This window comes from Anolis carolinensis, unplaced genomic scaffold (genome assembly GCF_035594765.1).
Source record: "Anolis carolinensis isolate JA03-04 unplaced genomic scaffold, rAnoCar3.1.pri scaffold_10, whole genome shotgun sequence".
NCBI lineage: Eukaryota > Metazoa > Chordata > Lepidosauria > Squamata > Dactyloidae > Anolis > Anolis carolinensis.
Genome location: NW_026943821.1, coordinates 16,385,072 through 16,406,317, shown reverse-complemented (window position 1 = coordinate 16,406,317; position 21,246 = coordinate 16,385,072). Strand labels below are relative to the sequence as shown.

The following is a 21,246-nucleotide window of genomic DNA, read 5'->3' as shown; positions in this document are numbered from 1 at the left end:
TAGTATTCCACACTATTGAATGTGGAAATGGACTAATGAAAATTGCAATCCAAAACATCTGGGAGGCTATGCTTTACCCACTCATTGGGCTAATGGTACAGCTAGCCCTGTTTGTAAAGCATACAATGAAGGCAATGATGCAGTAGAAAATATTGTTTTCTGCAGACTAAGATACGGAACAATGGCTTGAAACTACAGAAAAGGAGATTCCACCTGAACATCAGGAAGAACTTCCTCACTGTGAGAGCTGTTCAGCAGTGGAACTCTCTGCTGCAGACTGTGGTGGAGGCTCCTTCTTTGGAGGCTTTTAAGCAGAGGCTGGATGGCCATCTGTCGGGGGTGCTTTGAATGCGATTTCCTGCTTCTTGGCAGGGGGTTGGACTAGATGACCCATGAGGTCTCTTCCAACTCTACTATTCTATGATTCTATGATTCTATATTGGAAGAGAAGCAGCCAAATCCTTCCTAAACTCTGTGTCGTGAAGATGTTTAGTCTTCTCAAGACTAAGCATCTTATTTCTAGTTTAGGCCAGCAGATGTGAATAGTTTTTGTGGAGGAACACATACATTTCTCATTTGTCATGCAACCAATTAGAATTGAACCATATGCTTGCTTTCTGTATTCCCTGAAAACCCTTGATGGTATTTCTTATGTGTTTTCTAGGTCAATGGCGTTTCTGTGAACCTCCCATTCTCCTATGAAAATAAACTCAAGATCTACATCAGTGGCGTCCACGGCTTCATCAAAACAGACTTTGATCTGAGAGTCAGCTTTGACTGGTATAGCTATGCCAGGGTCATTATTCCCAACAGTTATTCTGAATCTGTCTGTGGACTCTGTGGTAATGCTGATCGAGATCCCAGTGATGATTTCACTATGAAAGATGGTACTCAAACCAGGGATGCAATCCAGTTTGCAAATAGCTGGAAACTGAAAGGGTCCCCTCAGTGCTCAGAGGGCTGTTCCAATAACTGCCCAGTGTGCAGTGAAGCTCAGAAACAAATTTATGGCAGTGAACATTACTGTGGTCTCCTCATCGGAAAGGATGGACCATTCAAGCAGTGTAATGCCGTCATTGACCCAACATACTACTTTGAGGACTGTGTCTATGATACTTGCCTTCACAAAGGTTTCCGCAATGTTTTCTGCGGTGCCATCAGTACCTACGCAATCGATTGCCAAACTCAAGGCGTTCAGATTGAGGAGTGGAGATCAGCTTCTACCTGCAGTAAGTGTTGCTTTTAAGGTCTGGGTCTAATGAAATATGTTTTTTAATCAATTTTTTGATATGTGAGACTTCCAGTGTCATGCATGAAATATGAATTTGTACTATAGGGATTGTTGTTTATCTTATTGATATAACAATAGAGGGATAGCATCTTTGGTCTGTAAAATGTTGCCAGTGCTAATGCCAAGTGCATGTGTGCCTTCAAGTCATCTTTTGATTTATGGCAACCCTATGAATACTGGGAAATGATTTTTCAAGTTTCTTTTTCTGAAATATGCCTAAAGCACCTGGGTTTTGTTCGCCATCCCTGCTCCAAATACTAACCAGAGCTGGCCTTGCTTAGCTTCCAAGATCAGACTTGTGGGTTTTTCTTTTCATGTCAGGAGCAACTTGAGAAACTGCAAATTGCTTCTGGTTTGAGAGAATTGGCTGTCTGCAAGGAAGTTGCCCAGGGGACGCTCGGATGTTTTTGATGTTTTTACAATCCTTGTGGGAGGCTTCTCTCATGTCCTGAGCTGGAGCTGACAGAGGGAACTCATCCACACTCTCACCAGGTTGGATTCGAACATGGCAGCTTTCAGGTCTGCAACCCAACCTTCAAGTCACAAGGCTTTAATCCACTATGCTACCGGGGGCTCCTATACCTTGTGGGTCTCTGGGGCACGTATGTCATGCACATGCTTTAAAAAAATCACATGAATCTCCTGGAGTTCGGTACAAAAATATTCAATGATGGACACTTTTTCCCAAAAAATGAATGAATATCAAGACTATTTTGGCCCCATCTACACTTCAATATAATGCAGTTTAGCTGCACTGGACTTTGGATACTTGCAAGATTCCAACTTTGTGGGAGCCTAAAATCCTTGTAAGATACCGTCCTCTTGCAAGACACATTGAAGACTCTATATATGTTTGCATTGCATATATCAGATAGTTCTGGTATATGTGAATAGAGATGGCTATACCATACTGTTGTTTTAAAAAAACCGGCACTTGTAGGTGTGATGATGTAAGGTAGACTTTTCCACCACTTGAGTCTCTAATCTGCTCTCAGCTGTCCTGGTGATGTTTTATATACTCATGATTCTTTTATATACTCATGGTTTTATTTTGTATTGTACTGTCTGTTTATTTTATGAGTTGTTTTATACACCTTGTGCCATATGTAAGCCATCCCGAGTCCCTTTGGGGAGATGGAGGTGGGGTACAAAAATAAAGTTGTTATTATTATTGACATAAAGACATAGTATGACACAGCAAACGAGATCTATATGCTGGATTTTGTATCACAAAATCACGTCGAACACTTCCCAAGTGTTTAGGACTGTGTGATGTATTTTCAGATGATATGTACAGATCCCAGTAAGGTTGCCTTTTGCAGTTGACAGATCGTAATTTTGTCAATGTTTATTGTTTCCAAATGTCGGCTGGGATCTTTTGGCACAGGACCCAGTGTACCGATCACCACCGGGACAACCTGTACTGGTTTATGCCAGAACCTTTGTAGTTCAATCTTGAGATCCTGATAACAGCTGAGTTTTTCCTGTTGTTTTTCGTCAGTCCGACTGTCACCTGGTATGGTGACATCAATAATCCAAACTTTTTTTTATTTTCCACAACCATGAGGTCTGGTGTGTTGTGTTCCAAAACTTTGTCAGTATGGATTTGAAAGTCCCACAGTATTTTTGCATGCTCATTTTCCACTACCTTTGCAGGTTTGTGATCCCACCAGTTCTTTACTGCTGGCAGGTGGTACTTGAGGCATAGATTCCAATGAATCATTTGGGCCACATAGTTGTTTGTAGTCCGTCTGTATGATTTTCTTACAGCAGCTGAGGATATGATCAATAGTTTCATCAGCTTCTTTGCATAGTCTGCATTTTGGGTCATTAGCTGATTATTATTAATAATAATTTATTTATTTGACCATTTATTATTATTATTATTATTATTATTATTATTATTATTATTATTATTATTTTCTGCAATGATCAGAAAAAAAATCTTAATTCTGTTGTATGTCATTCAGGCTGTGTGGCCATGTTCCAGAAGTATTCTCTCCTGACGTTTCGCCTACATCTATGGCATGCATCCTCAGAGGTTGTGAGGTATGGATAAACTAAGGAAAGGAAAGAATATATATCTGCGTAGAGTCCAGGGTGTGGCAAGAGTCCTTTGTCACTGGGAAGCCAGCATTAATGTTTCAGTTAATCACCCTAATTAGCATTGGAAAGGTTTTTGTCTCTTGCCTGGGGGCATCCTCTGTCCTCTGCCCTCAGAGTGTTGGTTCCCATCTACTGTTTTGATTTTGAACCAACACTCTGAGGGCAGAGGACAGAGGATACCCCCAGGCAAGAGACAAAAACCTTTCCAATGCTAATTAGGGTGATTAACTGAAACATTAATGCTGGCTTCCCAGTGACAAAGGACTCTTGCCACACCCTGGACTCTACACAGATATATATTCTTTCCTTTCATTACTTAGTTTATCCATACCTCACAACCTCTGAGGATGCCTGACATAGATGTGGGCTAAACGTCAGGAGAGAATACTTCTGGAACATGGCCATACAGCCCGAAAGACATACAACAACCCTGTGATCCCGGCCATGAAAGCCTTCGACAACATATCTTAATTCTTTCTTCCCAGGCCTTTCCTGTCCTCCTAACTCCCATTATGAAATCTGTGGACCCGCCTGCCCTGCCACATGTCATAGCCACTTCACTGGTAAAAGATGTGATGCTCCATGTACAGAAGGATGCTTCTGTGATTCTGGATTCGTCCTCAGTGGTGATAAGTGTGTCCCACTTACAGAATGCGGCTGTGTGCACCAGGGCAGGTATTACAAGAATGGAGAGGAGTTCTATCCACACACTTCATGCCAGGAGAAATGCCAGTGCAAGAACCATGGTGTCATTGACTGTCATCAGTTCTCCTGTGGACATGATGAGGAGTGCAAGGTTGAGAATGGCATCCAGGGTTGCTATCCTGTGGGGTATGGAACAACAACAACATATGGAGGCCTTCATTATATTTCTTTTGATGGAAGAAGTTTTGGGTTCCGTGGCACTGGAACTTTTGTCTTGTCCCAGATCTTTAGTGAGGAGGATCCTCAACTGGAGACGTTCACTGTCTTGGTGGAGTATGAAGAAATTGATGCTGGTTCTTTAACGCTAATCAAATCTGTTGTGATCGACATAAATGGTACTACTATTGTCTTGGAGAGGGGAATGAAATGGAAAGCTATGGTAAGTGAGGTTGGATGAATCTGCCTAATTCATTTTAATTCATTTCCTCATTTTTCCAGCGTTAAGTTGGAAACAGCAACAGCTTCCATCATTTAAAAGTGAATTGTGACCATGGCAATTGGAATTCAGCACTTACATCTTTAAAAGCATCCTCAGCTCATTTCTCGTTCAGTCATTTTCGACTCTTCATGACCTCATGGACCAGTCCACGCCAGAGCTCCCTGTCGGCCGTCACCGCCCCCAGTTCCTTCAAGGTCGAGCCAGTCACTTCAAGGATACCGTCCATCCATCTCGCCCTTGGTCGGCCTCTCTTCCTTTTTCCTTCCATTTTCCCCAGCATCATGATCTTCTCCAAGCTTTCCTGTCTTCTCATGATGTGGCCAAAATACTTCAACATTGCCTCTAATATCCTTCCCTCCAGTGAGCAGCCGGGCATTATTTCCTGGAGGATGGACTGGTTGGATCCTCTTGAGGTCCAAGGCACTCTCAGGATTTTCCTCCAGCACCAAAGTTCAAAGCACTAAAAGCATCCAGTTTTTTTAATTTATGCACAGGAATGTTATGTTTTACAAAATATATTTGGAACTAAAATATTGAACATAATATGTTTCTACAAAATATTGCGTTTTGTGAAATATAATATTTTGCCAGAATAAAGTTTTCAACAAAATTCCCAAAACATGACCCTAACCTCATCCACTAGAGAGGAAACTTTTTTATCCTCAGATGTGAGAACCAAATAAACAAATATTTACATCCAAAGTGATGAAAACTAATTCCCCATGGGCATTATTTCTATTGTTAATTACGATGCTTTTGTTTTGTTTATGGTCTAGGTGAATGGAGAGGTCCATAGTTTGCCAGTGAATATAAAAAATGAGAAACTCTGGATCACTCAGGAAGGAAACAATATAATTTTCCAGTCTTCTGACGGATTCACAGTCGTTTATGACACTGCCTCCTATGTCCACTTCTCTGTTCCCATCACCTACCAGAGAAAGGTGCGTGGGCTGGCTGGCAACTTCAATGGTGATGAGAGTGATGATTTCATGATGCCCAACGGAACTCAGGCACAAAATGTGGCTGCCTTTGGGGCATCCTGGAACATCCCTTTGGCTGGCATCAGTTGCTCTATTGGCTGTATTAAAGAACGGCCTAACATGCATCCAGACGAAGTAAAGAGCTATGAGGACGAGACTTCTTGTGGAATGATCAAGTCTGAGTCAGGCCCCTTTGCAGACTGCCACTCACTTGTGAATCCCGAAGACTACTTTACTAACTGCCTGTATGACATGTGGGCAGCTGGGACCCAAGAACACCTCTGTCAAAGCCTTCAAGCCTACACAATTGCATGTCAGACAGCGGGAGCTCAGATCGAAGCATGGAGAACAGACTCCTTCTGTTGTAAGTTGGCCGTACAGGGCTCTCTTTTCTCATAATGAATGTCCCTAAGGTGTAGTAGCCAAATATTGCTATTGTTTGAATTTTACCAATCAGCGTACAAAAGTGTGATTACAGTAGAAGTCATGACTGTCAAAAATTAATTTCTATGTCCGTTCTGATGGGATAGCAGCATTATATTGTTAATGTGGGATTTGTGTATTGGTAGTGTTTAAATGAAATTTGTGTCTTGCCTGTATTGCATACTAATTGCATCATCCAGAGTGGACTATAGTCTGTAAAGAGTTAATTACTAAGAAGCTGTGATGACCTTAATGTGTGGCTGGAGCTGGGGAGTATCCAGACACAAGTGTGTGTGCATTGCTGATTGCATCAGTTCAGTTCTGTGTTGAGTGCTGTCTGCCTAGGTGTTATGTCCTGTGTCTATTGTCTGCAAGTCTGTTTGTCTTGTACAGTAAAACTTTGTATATAGTTTTACCAGCACCTCTGGATGTCACTACTTTCTGCGTTCCACTGATTCCATCCAACTACTGCTGCACTGCAAATTACTCTGACATGTATGTGTGCATGTGCACATCTGTCTTCTAGTAATTCCTACTGAAGGTGACTCCAAAAGCAGTGGTTCTCAACCTGGGGTCCCCAGATGTTTTTGCCTTCAACTCGCAGAAATCCTAAGAGCCGGTAAACTGGCTGGGATTCCTGGGAGTTGTAGGCCAAAAACATCTGGGAGCCTCAGGTTGAGAACCTCTGCTCTAAGGTAAGTCTATCATACAGTTTTCTTTGCAAGATTTGTTCAGAGGAAGTGGGCCCGGGCTGTGGCGCAGGCGGGAGAGCAAGCCAGCTGCAATTAACTGCAATGAATCATTCTGACCAGGAGGTCGAGTTCGCGGCCGCTCGGAGCCTATGTTTGTTTGTCTTTGTTCTATGTTAAAAGGCATTGAATGTTTGCCTATATGTGTAATGTGATCCGCCCTGAGTCCCCTTCAAGGTGAGAAGGGCGGAATATAAATGCTGTAAATAAATAAATAAATAAATAAATAAGTTTGCCATGCCCTTCCTCTGAGGCTGAATGTGACTTGCCCAAGGTGACCATGTGGATTTCCATGGCTGCGTGGGGATTTGAACCCTGCTCTCTAGAGTCTAAGTTCAACACCAGTTTGGGTCCATAGCAACAATATTAAGGACAAATGTTTATATCTAGAAATCCTAGTTGTTCTTTGCTTTCCAATATATAACTTTTAGTTCTCCCAGATCTAGTTTCCTGTCCACTTTCTCTCTATTTGGGACTCTTCTGCTCTGGATCATCTTCAATTTGCCCAGTTTGCCCAGTGTCCACACTTTCAACTCACTCTCTTGCAGGGATGGAGAATGGGTGGCCTTCAGATGTTTCAGCTCAAGATGTTTTTGGCCAGGAAGTATATAAGCTGCAGCTCAGTATTATCTGGAAGGCCATGCGTTCCTCACCCTGGTATGAGGATCCATAGATTTGAGCTCACTGCTCACATTGTGTAACATCATTTTGACCCCCTCCTTCTTGGCCAGTCACCCTTGAACCCTTGGCCAGTCATCCCTCCTCCCCGTTGTAGGACACGGCTCTACAAGGGCCGGAAAAATAGTACAGGTCAATAACTGGCTCAGAAAATGGTGTCAAGAGGAGCATTTTGGCTTCCTTGACCATGGTCTACTCTTCCAAGAGGATGGACTACTGGCAAGCGATGGGGTGCATCTCACACAAGTAGGAAAACATCTTTTTGCACACAGACTCACAAACCTCATCAGGCACACTTTAAACTAGATCCACTGGGGGAGGGGAACAACAGCCTGGCGAACACTATATTACCCACGACCACAGGGAACCGCCAAAAGGCTAAACGGAGGGCTGCACAAACACAGCAAGGACCAAGTACAGAGAGCACAATAATCCCAAATAAACAGTTCGAGGGGAGGTCACAGGGGCTTACATGTCTTTACACTAATGCTCAGAGCATGGGAAATAAGCAAGACGAACTCCAACTCCTAGCACAGCACCACACATACGATGTCATAGGCATCACTGAAACCTGGTGGGATGACTCCCATCACTGGAATTTAACCATTGAGGGCTATAACCTCTTTCACAGAAATAGAACAAAGGGGAGAGGAGGGGGAGTAGCTTTATATGTCAAAAACAGTTACGTTGCAGAAGAAATGCAAGACTGTAATCCGGGAAACCAGCTTGAAAGCATCTGGATAAGAATCAAGGGAACCGGGACTCAAAAAGATCTTGTCGTGGGTGTCTACTACAGACCTCCGAGTCAGGATGAAGGACTTGATGAAGCCTTCTGTCAACAGCTGACCAAACAGGCACAAAGAAGAGATATAGTAGTCATGGGCGATTTCAATTATCCCGATATCTGCTGGAAAACAAACTCAGCCAAGAGTACAAAGTCCAACAAATTCCTCACTTGCCTTGCAGATAATTTTATGGTCCAGAAGGTAGAAGAGGCAACAAGGGGATCAGCAACTCTTGATCTACTCTTAACAAATGTGGAAGACCTGATCAATACAGTTGAAGTGGTTGGATCCTTAGGGGCAAGTGACCATGTGCTCCTGCAGTTTGCAATACAAAGGAATGCTGAAACTAAGACAAGTCAAACACGCATTCTGGACTTTAAGAGAGCTGACTTCCAAAAAATGAAGGAATTACTGAGCGGCATTCCATGGACGCCGATATTAAAAAACAAGGGAGTTAAGGATGGATGGGAGTTTTTCAAAAGTGAAATACTCAAGGCGCAAATGCAAACAGTGCCAACAAAGAAGAAAAATAAGACAAGTGCAAAGAAGCCAGAATGGATGTCCAAAGAACTTCTAACTGAGCTAAAGCTCAAAAGTGACATGCACAAGAAGTGGAAAAGGGGAGAAATCACCAAAGAAGAATTCAAACCTATAGCCAACACCTGTAGGGAAAAGGTTCGCAAGGCTAAAGCGCAAAATGAGCTCAGGCTTGCCAGGGACATAAAAAACAACAAAAAAGGCTTTTTTGCTTACGTTGGTAGAAAAAGGAAGAAAAAGGAGGCGATAGGGCCATTGCAAGGAGAAGATGGGGTGATGGCGACAGGGGACAGGGAAAAGGCAGAACTACTTAATGCCTTCTTTGCCTCGGTCTTCTCACAAAAAGAAAGCCATCTTCAACCTCAGCAACATGGAATGGATGAAGGATTGGGGGAAATCCAAACCCAAATAGGGAAACAAGTCGTCCAGGAACACCTGGCCACTCTAAACGAATTCAAGTCCCCAGGGCCAGATCAGCTACATCCAGGAGTACTGAAGGAACTAGCGGAAGTTATTTCAGAACCACTGGCAATTATCTTCGAGAGTTCTTGGAGAACGGGAGAAGTCCCAGCAGATTGGAGGAGGGCGAATGTGGTCCCTATCTTCAAGAAGGGAAAAAAGAACGACCCAAACAATTACCTCAGCCTCACATCAATACCAGGCAAAATTCTGGAAAAGATCATTAAGGAAGTGGTCTGCGAACACTTAGAAACAAATGCGGTCATTGCTAATAGTCAACACGGATTTACCAAAAACAAGTCATGCCAGACTAATCTGATCTCTTTTTTTGATAGAGTTACGACTTGGGTCGATACAGGGAATGCCGTGGATGTAGCGTACCTGGATTTCAGTAAGGCCTTCGACAAAGTCCCCCACGACCTTCTGGCAAACAAACTAGTAAAATGTGGGCTAGACAAAACTACGGTTAGGTGGATCTGTAATTGGCTAAGCGAACGAACCCAAAGGGTGCTCACCAATGCGTCGTCTTCATCATGGAAAGAAGTGACAAGTGGAGTGCCGCAGGGCTCCGTCCTGGGCCCGGTTCTGTTCAACATCTTTATTAACGACTTAGATGAAGGGTTAGAAGGCACGATCATCAAGTTTGCAGACGACACAAAACTGGGAGGGATAGCCAACACTCCAGAAGACAGGAGCAGAATTCAAAACGATCTTGACAGACTAGAGAGATGGGCCAAAACTAACAAAATGAAGTTCAACAGGGACAAATGCAAGATACTTCACTTCGGCAGAAAAAATGGAAATCAAAAATACAGAATGGGGGACGCCTGGCTTGACAGCAGTGTGTGCGAAAAAGATCTTGGAGTCCTCGTGGACAACAAGTTAAACATGAGCCAACAATGTGATGCGGCAGCTAAAAAAGCCAATGGGATTCTGGCCTGCATCAATAGGGGTATAGCGTCTAGATCCAGGGAAGTTATGCTCCCCCTCTATTCTGCCTTGGTCAGACCACACCTGGAATACTGTGTCCAATTTTGGGCACCACAGTTGAAGGGAGATGTTGACAAGCTGGAAAGCGTCCAGAGGAGGGCGACTAAAATGATTAAGGGTCTGGAGAACAAGCCCTATGAGGAGCGGCTTAAAGAGCTGGGCATGTTTAGCCTGCAAAAGAGAAGGCTGAGAGGAGACATGATAGCCATGTACAAATACATGAAGGGAAGTCATAAGGAGGAGGGAGCAAGCTTGTTCTCTGCTGCCCTGCAGACTAGGACACGGAACAATGGCTTCAAACTACAGGAAAGGAAATTCCACCTGAACATCAGGAAGAACTTCCTCACTGTGAGGGCTGTTCGACAGTGGAACTCTCTCCCCGGGGCCGTGGTGGAGGCTCCTTCTTTGGAGGCTTTTAAGCAGAGGCTGGATGGCCATCTGTCGGGGGTGCTTTGAATGCGATTTCCTGCTTCTTAGCAGGGGGTTGGACTGGATGGCCCATGTGGTCTCTTCCAACTCTACTATTCTATGATTCTATGATTCTATGATTCTATCTGCCTACTTAGTATATTACCAAATGTGATCCAAAAGTCTGTATGGTTTCTTCATAGGTCCTTCTGTTTTTGTTTCCTTGTTCTTCCTTTGCCTCATGGATCCTCTGCCTTTTTCTCAATAGTTTGCTCTTCCCTCATATTTCTCTACTGTATCCACTTTTGTTCCTTCTAGGGATTCTAGGCAAAGTGTGTTAAAGCACTGAGCTACTGAACTTGCAGACCAAAAGGTCCCAGGTTCAAATCCCGGGAGCGGAGTGAGCGCCCGCTGTTGCTCCAGCTTCTGCCAACCTAGCAGTTCGAAAACATGTCAATGTGAGTAGATCAATAGGTACCGCTCCGGCGGGAAGGTAAGGGCGCTCGATGCAGTCATGCCGGCCACATGACCTTGGAGGTGTCTACGGACAACGCCGGCTCTTCGGCTTAGAAATGGAGATGAGCCCCAACCTCTAGAGTCAGACATGACTGGACTTTACGTCAGGGGAAACCTTTACCTTTACCTAGGGATTTCATGTTTCTTTCATCTACTTTTCTGAATCAATCAGAAAGAAATTGAAACCTTTTTAATGGGATTTTTTTTTCGTGTCAGGAGCAACCGGAGTTGCTTCTGGAGTGAGAGAATTGGCCGTCTGCAAGGAATGCCCGGATGTTTTGATGTTTTACCATCCTTGTGGGAGGCTTCTCTCATGTCGCCGCATGGAGCTGGAGCTGATAAAGGGAGCTCATCCGTGCTCTCTCCGGGTGGGATTCGAACCTGGTAGCTTTCAGGTCAGCAACCCAACCTTCAAGTCATGAGGTTTTTATCCCCTAGGCCACCGGAGGCTCCTTTTAATGGGATGGTCCTGATACTTAGTCTAGATTTAAAAGTGTCTTATATTTCTCTGAATGTTTCACAGAGGGTTGGAAGCTGGAATGAGAGAGCGATCTTGCTATATTGTGACACTGTTCTATTTGGCATTGGTGAGACTAAGAAAATGCCCTTTCTGCTTCCTTGGTCTGCAGCCATGACCTGCCCAAACAACAACCATTATGTGACCTGCACTTCCCATTGCGATATGACCTGTGCCAACTTGTACATGCCACTGAAGTGCACAAGGCATTGCTTTGAAGGCTGTCAGTGCAATGAAGGTTATATATTTGATGGAGATACCTGTGTGCCTATAGACAAGTGTGGCTGTGTGCGTGATGGATTCTACCTCAAGGTAAGTGGCTTAATCCTATTATTAGTCCTGATTAAAGTAGACCCATTGGATCTACAGCGTAGATGCACCTGTAACACCCCTAAGCAGCATGATACCAACACTGGAAACCAACACGGAGACCAATAAACAATCTAATATCTTTATTAAAGCAATAAAAGTTGTAAACAAAAATAAGCAGAGTATATAGTCCAGCAGTTGACCTTTTAGAGAAGATCAAAATTAGTCCAATAAAATGAAGTTATATGTCCAGTATTAGAGTCTAAAGTCTATAATCCAAATAACCGAAACACACTCAAACTCTTTGGAAGTTTGAGTGGGGAAAGAGCAAGGTTCCGCAGGAAGATTCTTGAAGTAAAGTCCAGAACAAGGATTCAAGGCTAGGCAAGGTATTTCGTGGTGGATCTGAAACACAGTCCAAACTTGGCAAGTAGTGGGACGCAACTCCCAGACTACTCGTGAGTAAACGCGCCAGTGGGCCGCTTGGAAGCTCAGGAACAAGAGACGATGTTCTTCATTCAATAGTCATGTTGACACCGCGATAGGGAAAACTCAGTGCAGAACTTTTATTGAAGTTCAAGAGCTCCCCCCAAGCAGATGTTTGACTCCCCAAATCTTCCCAGAGAATGGAGCTGTTTCAACATCGTACCAGATGCCTGCCTCCCCAAAACTTCCCAAGGGAACTGATTTAGCCACAATCGCCTCTCTCCGCTAATCTCGCGCTTCTCCTTAAAATCTGCCTTTGGGAGCGATCTGTTTTGAGAAAAGCCCTTCTATCAAACACCAAGCTTTCTGGAGAAACAGGCTCCGTTTCAAGGGCGTCCCTAATTGGCTCTGGCACTGAAATGTCAACAGGAGACATCTGGAAAGGGACGGAATCTTGCTGAGATGGAAGAAAGCCCAAATCCTCTTCAGTTTGATCCATGATGGCTGTGGGGTCATGGGCCAAAGGTGCCTGAGACATCACAGCACCCTGAGAGAGCATGACTTGCCCAAGGTCACTCAGCAGGTTTCACAGCTAGATCATAATTTGAAGCTCCCATCTTATGCTCAAAGTGCTACATCATGCTGGATCTCTATAGTTAGTACGTTTTCCCCAGAAAGAAGTCTGCAAACCATGTGTTCAATCTGTTCTTCATTTCTCAGCATGGTGTCTCAAATATTGCGACATCCTTTTTTCATTGAGGATGACAATATTTACAGATATTCTTTATAGTCCTAAGAGGAATCCTTGGTAAGTCACAGTACCTTGTTTTACAAGACACTCTATGGATGAAATCAGAGGTTGTGTTTGTCCTCAGAGATAAAGTGAGTGGACTGTCATATACAGTAGAGTCTCATTTATCCAACACTCACTTATCCAATGTTCTGGATTATCCAAAACATTTTTGTAGTCAATGTTTTCAATGCATTGTGATATTTTAGTGCTAAATTCATAAATACAGTAATTCCTACATAGCATTAATGCGCAATGAACTACTTTTTCTGTCCAATTTGTTGTATAACATGATGTTTTGGAGCTTAATTTGTAAAATCATAACCTATTTTGATGTTTAATAGGCTTTTTCTTAATCTCTCATTATCCAACATATTCGCTTATCCAACGTTCTGCCGGCCCGTTTATGTTGGATAAGTGAGACTCTACTGTAAGATAATGTGTTATTTGTGGTGGCTTCCAAACATTGGAATTATCTTGCCAGCTTATTTGTTTATTTAAACATTTTATCCATCCTTTACACGAAAAATATAGCTCTCCAAAATTTAATCCTTAAAATCTAAACAATAATCAATAAAGATGTTGTTAAGATCAGGGATACAGGGTATAGCATGGCATTTTGTATCTGAGCATAATATTTCTGGCAGATATGTTTCTTGATCCAGGCAAGTTTGTTAGGATCTCTTGGAGTAAGTATAGAATATATCTTCCAGGTATTCTCACATGATCAATTCACTTTTTCCCTTTCTTTCCCTCAGCTCTAGGTCCAAACCCCTTATTTATTTTAAGTGGTATAATGAAGAGTATGTGGGCTAAGTTTGGTCCAGATCCATCAAGCCATGTAGGAGTCTTTGTGGTACAACCAACTAGCCAATTAACCAAAAACATGCATGCATACTTTAATTTAGAGAGATAGATAGATAGCCACATGCAATAGGTTTGTGTACAAGGTCTTGTGGGCGAATGGCTCAAGTATTTTATATTGTACTAGCTGTGCCCGGCCACGCGTTGCTGTGGCTTTGTCTGGTGGTGGTGGTGAGAAATTGTCGAGGTAGTGGTGGTATTGAATGTCTGTTGTATGGTTGTCTTTATGTTTAGTATGCACACTGAAGTGGATTATATGGCAATGTGGAGTCAAGATAATCCAGTTCAAAGCAGATAATATAAGATTCTAAATGGGTTATATAGCTGTGTGGAAGGGCCTTGAGTCTACACTGCCATATAATCCAGTTAAAATCTGATAATCTGTGGAAGAGGCCTAAGTGAGGCCTAACTGTGCCTGTCCCCTGGGCTGAGGAGGTTGTTAGGAGACCAAGTGGGCAGAGCTTAGCCTTCAAACTGGCAGCAATTGGATAAAAACTATTATTCCTCTCCCTGTAATTAGGACTTTATTTTTCTTTTCTTTTTGTTGTATCAACCTAGAGCCGTGAATGATGGGTTGTGTTGTCAAATTTCGAGGTTGGGGGGCCTGTAGTTTTGTTGTTTTGTCCGCTGCCCGATGCCATCACTCTTTTATATATATAGATGGTTTTAAATCTATTTATTGTACTTTATTAAATTATCTAATTGTTTTAATTGCTTATGTTTTATCTTTTTGTATTGTATATTGGCATTGAATTTTGCCAGACTGTGAGCCACCCTGAGTCTCTTTGGGTGAGAAGGGCGGGATAGAAATGATGGAAATAAAATAAATAATAAATACATATACCCTGTTTCCCCAAAAATAAGACAGTGTCTTATATTAATTTTTGCTCCCAAAGATGCACTAGGTCTTATTTTCAGGGGATGTCTTATTTTTCCACAAAGAAGAATTCACATTTATGGTTGAATTTTATAAAAAATGAAAATTTATTATCTACTGTACAGGAGTTGTCATCACAAACCAGAATAACAAAACTGTGAATCCTTTCAAGAATTTCTATATTTTATTGCTATACTGTTTTTAAATTACTGTTTTAAATTTCTGTCTATATGTAAATTTATGTTGTTGTTGGGCTTGTCCCTGTGTAAGCTGCCCTGAGTCCCTTCTGGGAGATGGAGGTGGGATACAAGAATAAAGTTATTATTGTATTATTATTATTTCTTGTTACTACCTTTATTTCCATGTACAACAATCTATGGTATGTACGTTTACCGATTCTGCATGCTTCCAAACAAAAACTTTACTAGGTCTTACTTTCAGGGGAGGCCTTATATTTAGCAATTCAGCAAAACCTCTGCTAGGTCTTATTTTCTGGGGATGGCTTATTTTCAGGGAAACAGGGTATTTAAATAAAAATAAAGAAAGCATTCTTGGAATGTTTATGACTTTTTTCAATTGCCGTAATTTTTCTGCTTACCTGGGTATTTGTCTACAGGCTAAAGAGACTGTTTTCTCAAGTAACTGCACGGAAAAATACACCTGCCATGCTCCAGGACAACTCACCCATGAAAAAACGACCTGCCCTCCGGATGAGATTTGCACACTTAGAGATGGCGTGTGGGGCTGCGAGGCCAGAGAAGGCCAATGTAAAGTCACACCAGAAGCCAAGTTTACCTCCTTTGATGGAGCCTCGGGGAAGTACTTTTGCAGTGGGGTTTATGACTTGGCCTCTGTTTGTGATCAAAATGATGCCTCCTGGTTCAGGGCCTTAGTGAACATTGGAAAGGATGTGGAAGGTGACCTGGCAGTTGGGAAAGCTGTCTACTTTTACTTCCAGGATGCATCCATCACTCTGAAGACCAAGAATAAAATATGGGTAAGAACACCAGATGCTGTAGGCTGTATTTCAGAAAAAAGAACTGGCAAAACTATCTCTTAGTATTCCTGACCTAAGAAAACACTATGACACTCATGGCGGTACCTTGAAGGTACACATAGGAGGTTAGACAGAAGAAAAGTTCTTAGTCAAATTCAGCATGCACCATTTTAATCCCCTTTTTAAGTACAGTAGAGTCTCACTTATCCAAGCTAAATGGGCCGGCAGAAGCTTGGATAAGCGAATATGTTGGATAATAAGGAGGGATTAAGGAAAAGCCTATTAAACATCAAATTAGGTTATGATTTTACAAATTAAGCCCCAAAACATCATGGTATACAACAAATTTGACAGAAAAAGCAGTTCAGTACGCAGTAATGTTATGTTGTAATTATTGTATTTACAAATTTAGCACCAAAATATCACGATATATTGAAAACATTGACTACAAAAATGGCTTGGATTATCCAGAAGCTTGGATAAGCGAAGCTTGGATGAGTGAGATTCTACTGTACATGTCATGCCCGGTTTTAACTTGTATTTTTAAATGTCTTTGGTTTTAGTGTAATTGTTTATTTTATTGTATGTTTATTTATGGCATCCAATTGCTGCCTATTTTGTAAGGCTGTTCTGAGTTCCCTTCGGGGTGAGATGGGTGGGATAGAAATGAAGTACAGTAGAGTCTCACTTATCCAAGCCTCGCTTATCCAAGTTTCTGGATTATCCAAGCCATTTTTGTAGTCAATGTTTTCAATATATCATGATATTTTGGTGCTAAATTCATAAATACAGTAATTACAACATAACATTGCTGTGTATTGAACTGCTTTTTCTGTCCAATTTGTTGTAAAACATGATGTTTTGGTGCTTAATTTGTAAAATCATAACCTAATTTGATGTTTAATAGGCTTTTTCTTAATCCCTCCTTATTATCCAAGATATTGGCTTATCCAAGTTTCTGCCGGCCCGTTTAGCTTAAATAAATGAGACTCTACTGTAAATAAATAATTCAGCTTTTATCTGGTTACATGACCCAGGACAGAGAAAGAAAACCTGGTTAATCTCAGATGTCGCTGGACCGCTTTGCCCATTAGCCCTGCTAGAATGGCAGTGATCTCGAATTATTTAGGTTGTAGTCTATAACATCTGGGTTGCATGCATGCAAGCCAGGGGTTTTTATAGTGTCAGAAGCAACTTGAGAACATGCTGCAAGTTGCTTCTGATGTAAGAGAATTGGCCGTCTACAGAGACGTTGCCCAGGGGATGTGTTAGCTGGGAGGCTTCTCTCATATATCTGCAAACTAGAGCTGAAATACAGAAGCTTACCCCATCTCAGAGATTCAAACCGGCAGCCTTCAGATCAGCAACCCAACCTTCCAGTCAGCAGTTCAGCCAACATTTAACCCATTGTGCCAACGCAGCTCCAACAGCCAAGATTTAATCAGATACCTCTACAAACTGAAAACAAAGAGGGACGGTTTCTGTATGTTAAAAATAAGAGGACAGAGATATGCATAAAATGTGCCTGTGCTAACTTGTATGTGTAGATGCAAATTGGGAAAAGATTGTTGTTATTTTAGGTACAAATCACTATATCTCCCCATTATGGTGCATTTTAGTTAAACTAGACATTAAGAAGGATGATTTTTTCATGCAATTAATACTTTCCTCCCAGCAATGCAAGACATATTAACTCATCAATCAGAAATGCAAAATAAGCATGTGCTATGATAAGCAAACACGTTTTACCATTTGTAATTTCAATTACAGGCTGTGTATAATTATACCTAAATAGTGTCTAGAGTATGTAACTGTGGTAAACAAACCATGATAAGGAAGATCATAAAACCATAAATCTCGTACTTTCTCTCACTTCTCCCTCATCCTTCCCAGTTCAAAAACAGGGACACAAACATGGGGCACAAATGCAGTCCATTCTCTTATTTTCAGTACATAGAGAGCGGCCTTTAACTTTATTTACAAAATATTTACAGCGAGCATGTCTGCTCACTGTGAAATCATGGCAAAAGGACAACACACTTTTGTCTTCTGATACTGGACGTTACATAGCTTGCATTCCTTCAATGTTCCTCCCTTCTATTGCATTAACTCATGAACTACTGTAACTTTTCTTCACATGCAGTTTAAACTAAATGGTATTTTCACTCAGACACCAAAAACACTGACAGTAACTTCATTTCATTCATGGCAACCCCAAAGGCTCCTTACCTTTTCAACACCAAGGTAAAGTGAGCCCCTGATACTTTCCATATGTCCATGTTTAGCCTGCCCTCCCTGCTATAGCTCAGCCTTGTTCAGCTGGTGTACATTTGAACCTCAAGATTATTCTAGTTTCTTAGTCTTTACTCAAAAGAGCATCTAATGACTGCAACTTTGTTTTATCCAGGTAAACGGGCGCTCTGTGAAGTTACCATACAAAGTCTCCAAAGCAGTAACTGTGAGCCAGGTTCAAGATGGGTTACTGATTGATCAAGCCCCCCTGGTTCAGGTTCTGCTTCATTTTGATGGGCAGGTGACAGTGAAAGTCAGGGAGACTTTATCTGAGAAGCTCTGTGGCCCATGTGGAAACTTCAATGGGAACAGATCTGATGATCTGAAGCTGCCCAGCGGGAAATCTGAGATGGATATTGCCGAAGTCCTCCATGCCTGGAGGTCCAAGGACTACTGACACTAGTAAGTTGCTTTATGGACAGTCTAATGACACATCTGTTTATTATTAAGTTCTTGTGTGATATTGAGCTTTAATTAGAACCAAACTACATCATTACTTTGAAAAAAGAAGTAGTGATCTGTTCCCAAGCCAGATCAAGGCCAGCTATTGTCAGTCCTGGCTAAAAAAAGATCACCAAAGGGGGAATTTAGTTGCAGGACCCTAACCATAGCCTTCCCTGAATCAATGCACTTTCAAAAATGGTGAAGTCAAACTCTTTTTTTAAAATTTGTTTTTCTTTGCAGTAACTCTTTGGGAAATCCCACCACCACATGCAGTGAAAGGCGGCAAGCAACTTCAGAGAAGTTCAGATTCAGAGAAGAAGCCATACAATGCTCAAAATGTTAACTATTAAACTGTCTGGTACAGCAACATCTCTATAATCCAATGTAATAAAAAGACAAGATTAACTTCAAAAGCATAACGTCCAACATTTTTCAGATTTGTTATTACTGGGAATTTCCCAGAGCTAGAAGGGAGCTTCGCTTATTATGCTTGATGTATAGCAGAATTACCACTGATTTACATAAGTACTGTACTTAGAAATAGAACTGTCAGTCAATTAAATAAAATGTTCTTGATTATGAGTTTCAACCGGTTCATTCACTCATTCCAAAGATTGCTGATGCCTCAGTAAACTACAACTCCCATGATCGCAGAGCATTGAGCTATGGCAGTTAAAGTGGTATCAAACTGCATTGACTTTACTATGTTATATGCACTCACAGAAGAAGAAAAGATATTAGATCACAGATCAACTCTGATGACAGTTAGGATGGTGTTGAGTGAGTTCAATGTAAATGGAGTTCATTCTTTGCCATATCAGGACTAAGGATAGAGTCAGATTAGAAAATTTTAACTCCATTGGTAACATAAAAGTAACTTTACTTAAGATTCAGCAATTTCTGTTTTATGCGAAGCCATCTGGTCCTTTTTTTTGACAGAGAACACTGAATTTCTCAAGGAGTCTCTGCACTGTATAATAATAATAATAATAATAATAATAATAATAATAATAATAATAATAATAATAATAATCTGAATCCAGACTGACAAAGTTCTGGAACACAACACACCAGATATCACAGGTTTGGATCATTGATGTTACCATCCTAGGTGACAGTCGCATTGATGAAAAACAACAGGAAAAACTCAGCCACTATCAGGACCTCAAGATTGAACTTCAAAGACTCTGGCAGAAACCAATACAGGTGGTCCTAGTGGTGATAGGCACTTTGGGTGCCGTGCCAAAAGATCTCAGCCGGCATTTGGAAACAATAGACATTGACAAAATTACGATCTGCCAACTGCAAAAGGCCACCCTGCTGGGATCTGCACGCATCATCCGAAAATACATCACACAGTCCTAGACACTTGGGAAGTGTTCGACTTGTGATTTTGTGATACAAAATCCAGCATATCTATCTTGTTTGCTGTGTCATACAATGTTGTTGTGTCAATATAATAATAATAATAATAATAATAATAATAATAATAATAATAAAAACACACTTTATTTATATGTCACTTTATCTCCCTGGAGGGACTCAGAGTGGATTACAGAATACACATATACAAACATTCAATGCCTTTTACACAGTGAACAATGACATACAATACACAGACAAAGGTAAAGGTCTTCCCTGTTTTCATCTCCAGCATCTGGAGGCAATGCTGAAATCTGCCCATGGGGAGGTGCTCTTCTTCCATTTTTCCATGCTAAGGTGCATGTTGTTATTTGACATCTGTCACTGGCATGTCTGCATATCTGCACAGGGCACCCTTTTACCTTCCTGCTGAGGCAGTACCTATTGATCTACTCGCATTGCATGCTTTCGAACTGCTAGGTTGGCAAAAGCTAGGGCTGACTCGAGGCTTCAAACTGCCAACCTTCCGGTTTGTAGATTTCCTGCAGCTAGTTGTTTAACCCACTGCGCTACCATGGCCCCAACTTTTAATATCCGGAAATGGAACTATAGAAAATGGCCAACTATTACACATTGAAAAAAATGGTAAGAAATACACCCCATAGCTGCTATTATGCAAGATATGACAATTTTGCCACCCCCAAAAGGGTCTTACATGTAGTGGTGACCAGGGCTGTAGCCAGAAAAAAATTTCGGGAGGGGTTTTGAAAATTTGGGGGGGGGGTTTAACCCCTAGCACACACCCCTCCCCGCTACAAACCTGTCAATATCTGCTTGAGATAGTGCCTGGAGGGACTCTTAATGTTTTGTGTCTCATAGACTTAGCATGGGGATTTGGTTAACCAGTTAAAATTCATGAGTAAACCAGTTTTTTTTATAACCTGAAAAATTTCGGGGGGGGGGGGGGGTTGAACCCCTAACCCCCCCCCCCTCGCTACAGGCCTGGTGGTGACCATTGTGCAGTGAAATACGGTATTCACTATTTAAAACACTCCAATGAATCTCATCCTCAATTGAGGCCATAAGGATTATATATTTTTCAAAAATTATTAGACTTTGTCTACTAATACTATGTTTGCTCAATTCATGCCACATTTTGATGAATGTTGTTACTTCCAGCTATTTCAGATGTTGAATTATATTTGGGAACAACAGAAATCTTTGCCAGTTTAACAAACAGATTCAATCCAAGATAGTTGGCTGTATTCTCTGGGGCGGGACATGTCTTTGTTACGTCACAAA

The 21,246-nt window shown here is 41.6% G+C and overlaps 1 protein-coding gene across 3 annotated transcripts in view; it reads left to right on the top strand.

Annotated features, from left to right (window-relative positions):
• LOC100559147 (IgGFc-binding protein) overlaps window positions 1–19,171 on the top strand; it is a 32,465-nt gene extending 13,294 nt beyond the window's left edge. For all 3 annotated transcript variants that reach the window (XM_008117066.3, XM_008117067.3, XM_062962627.1), the window contains 7 exons: window positions 665–1,229; window positions 3,883–4,481; window positions 5,318–5,885; window positions 11,696–11,895; window positions 15,466–15,846; window positions 18,254–18,540; window positions 18,823–19,171. In XM_008117066.3, the coding sequence (XP_008115273.2) occupies window positions 665–1,229; window positions 3,883–4,481; window positions 5,318–5,885; window positions 11,696–11,895; window positions 15,466–15,846; window positions 18,254–18,535 (2,595 nt within the window). In that variant the 3' untranslated portion in view covers window positions 18,536–18,540; window positions 18,823–19,171. The remainder of the gene's footprint in view (window positions 1–664; window positions 1,230–3,882; window positions 4,482–5,317; window positions 5,886–11,695; window positions 11,896–15,465; window positions 15,847–18,253; window positions 18,541–18,822) is intronic.
• The last annotated feature ends 2,075 nt before the right edge of the window (window positions 19,172–21,246 follow it).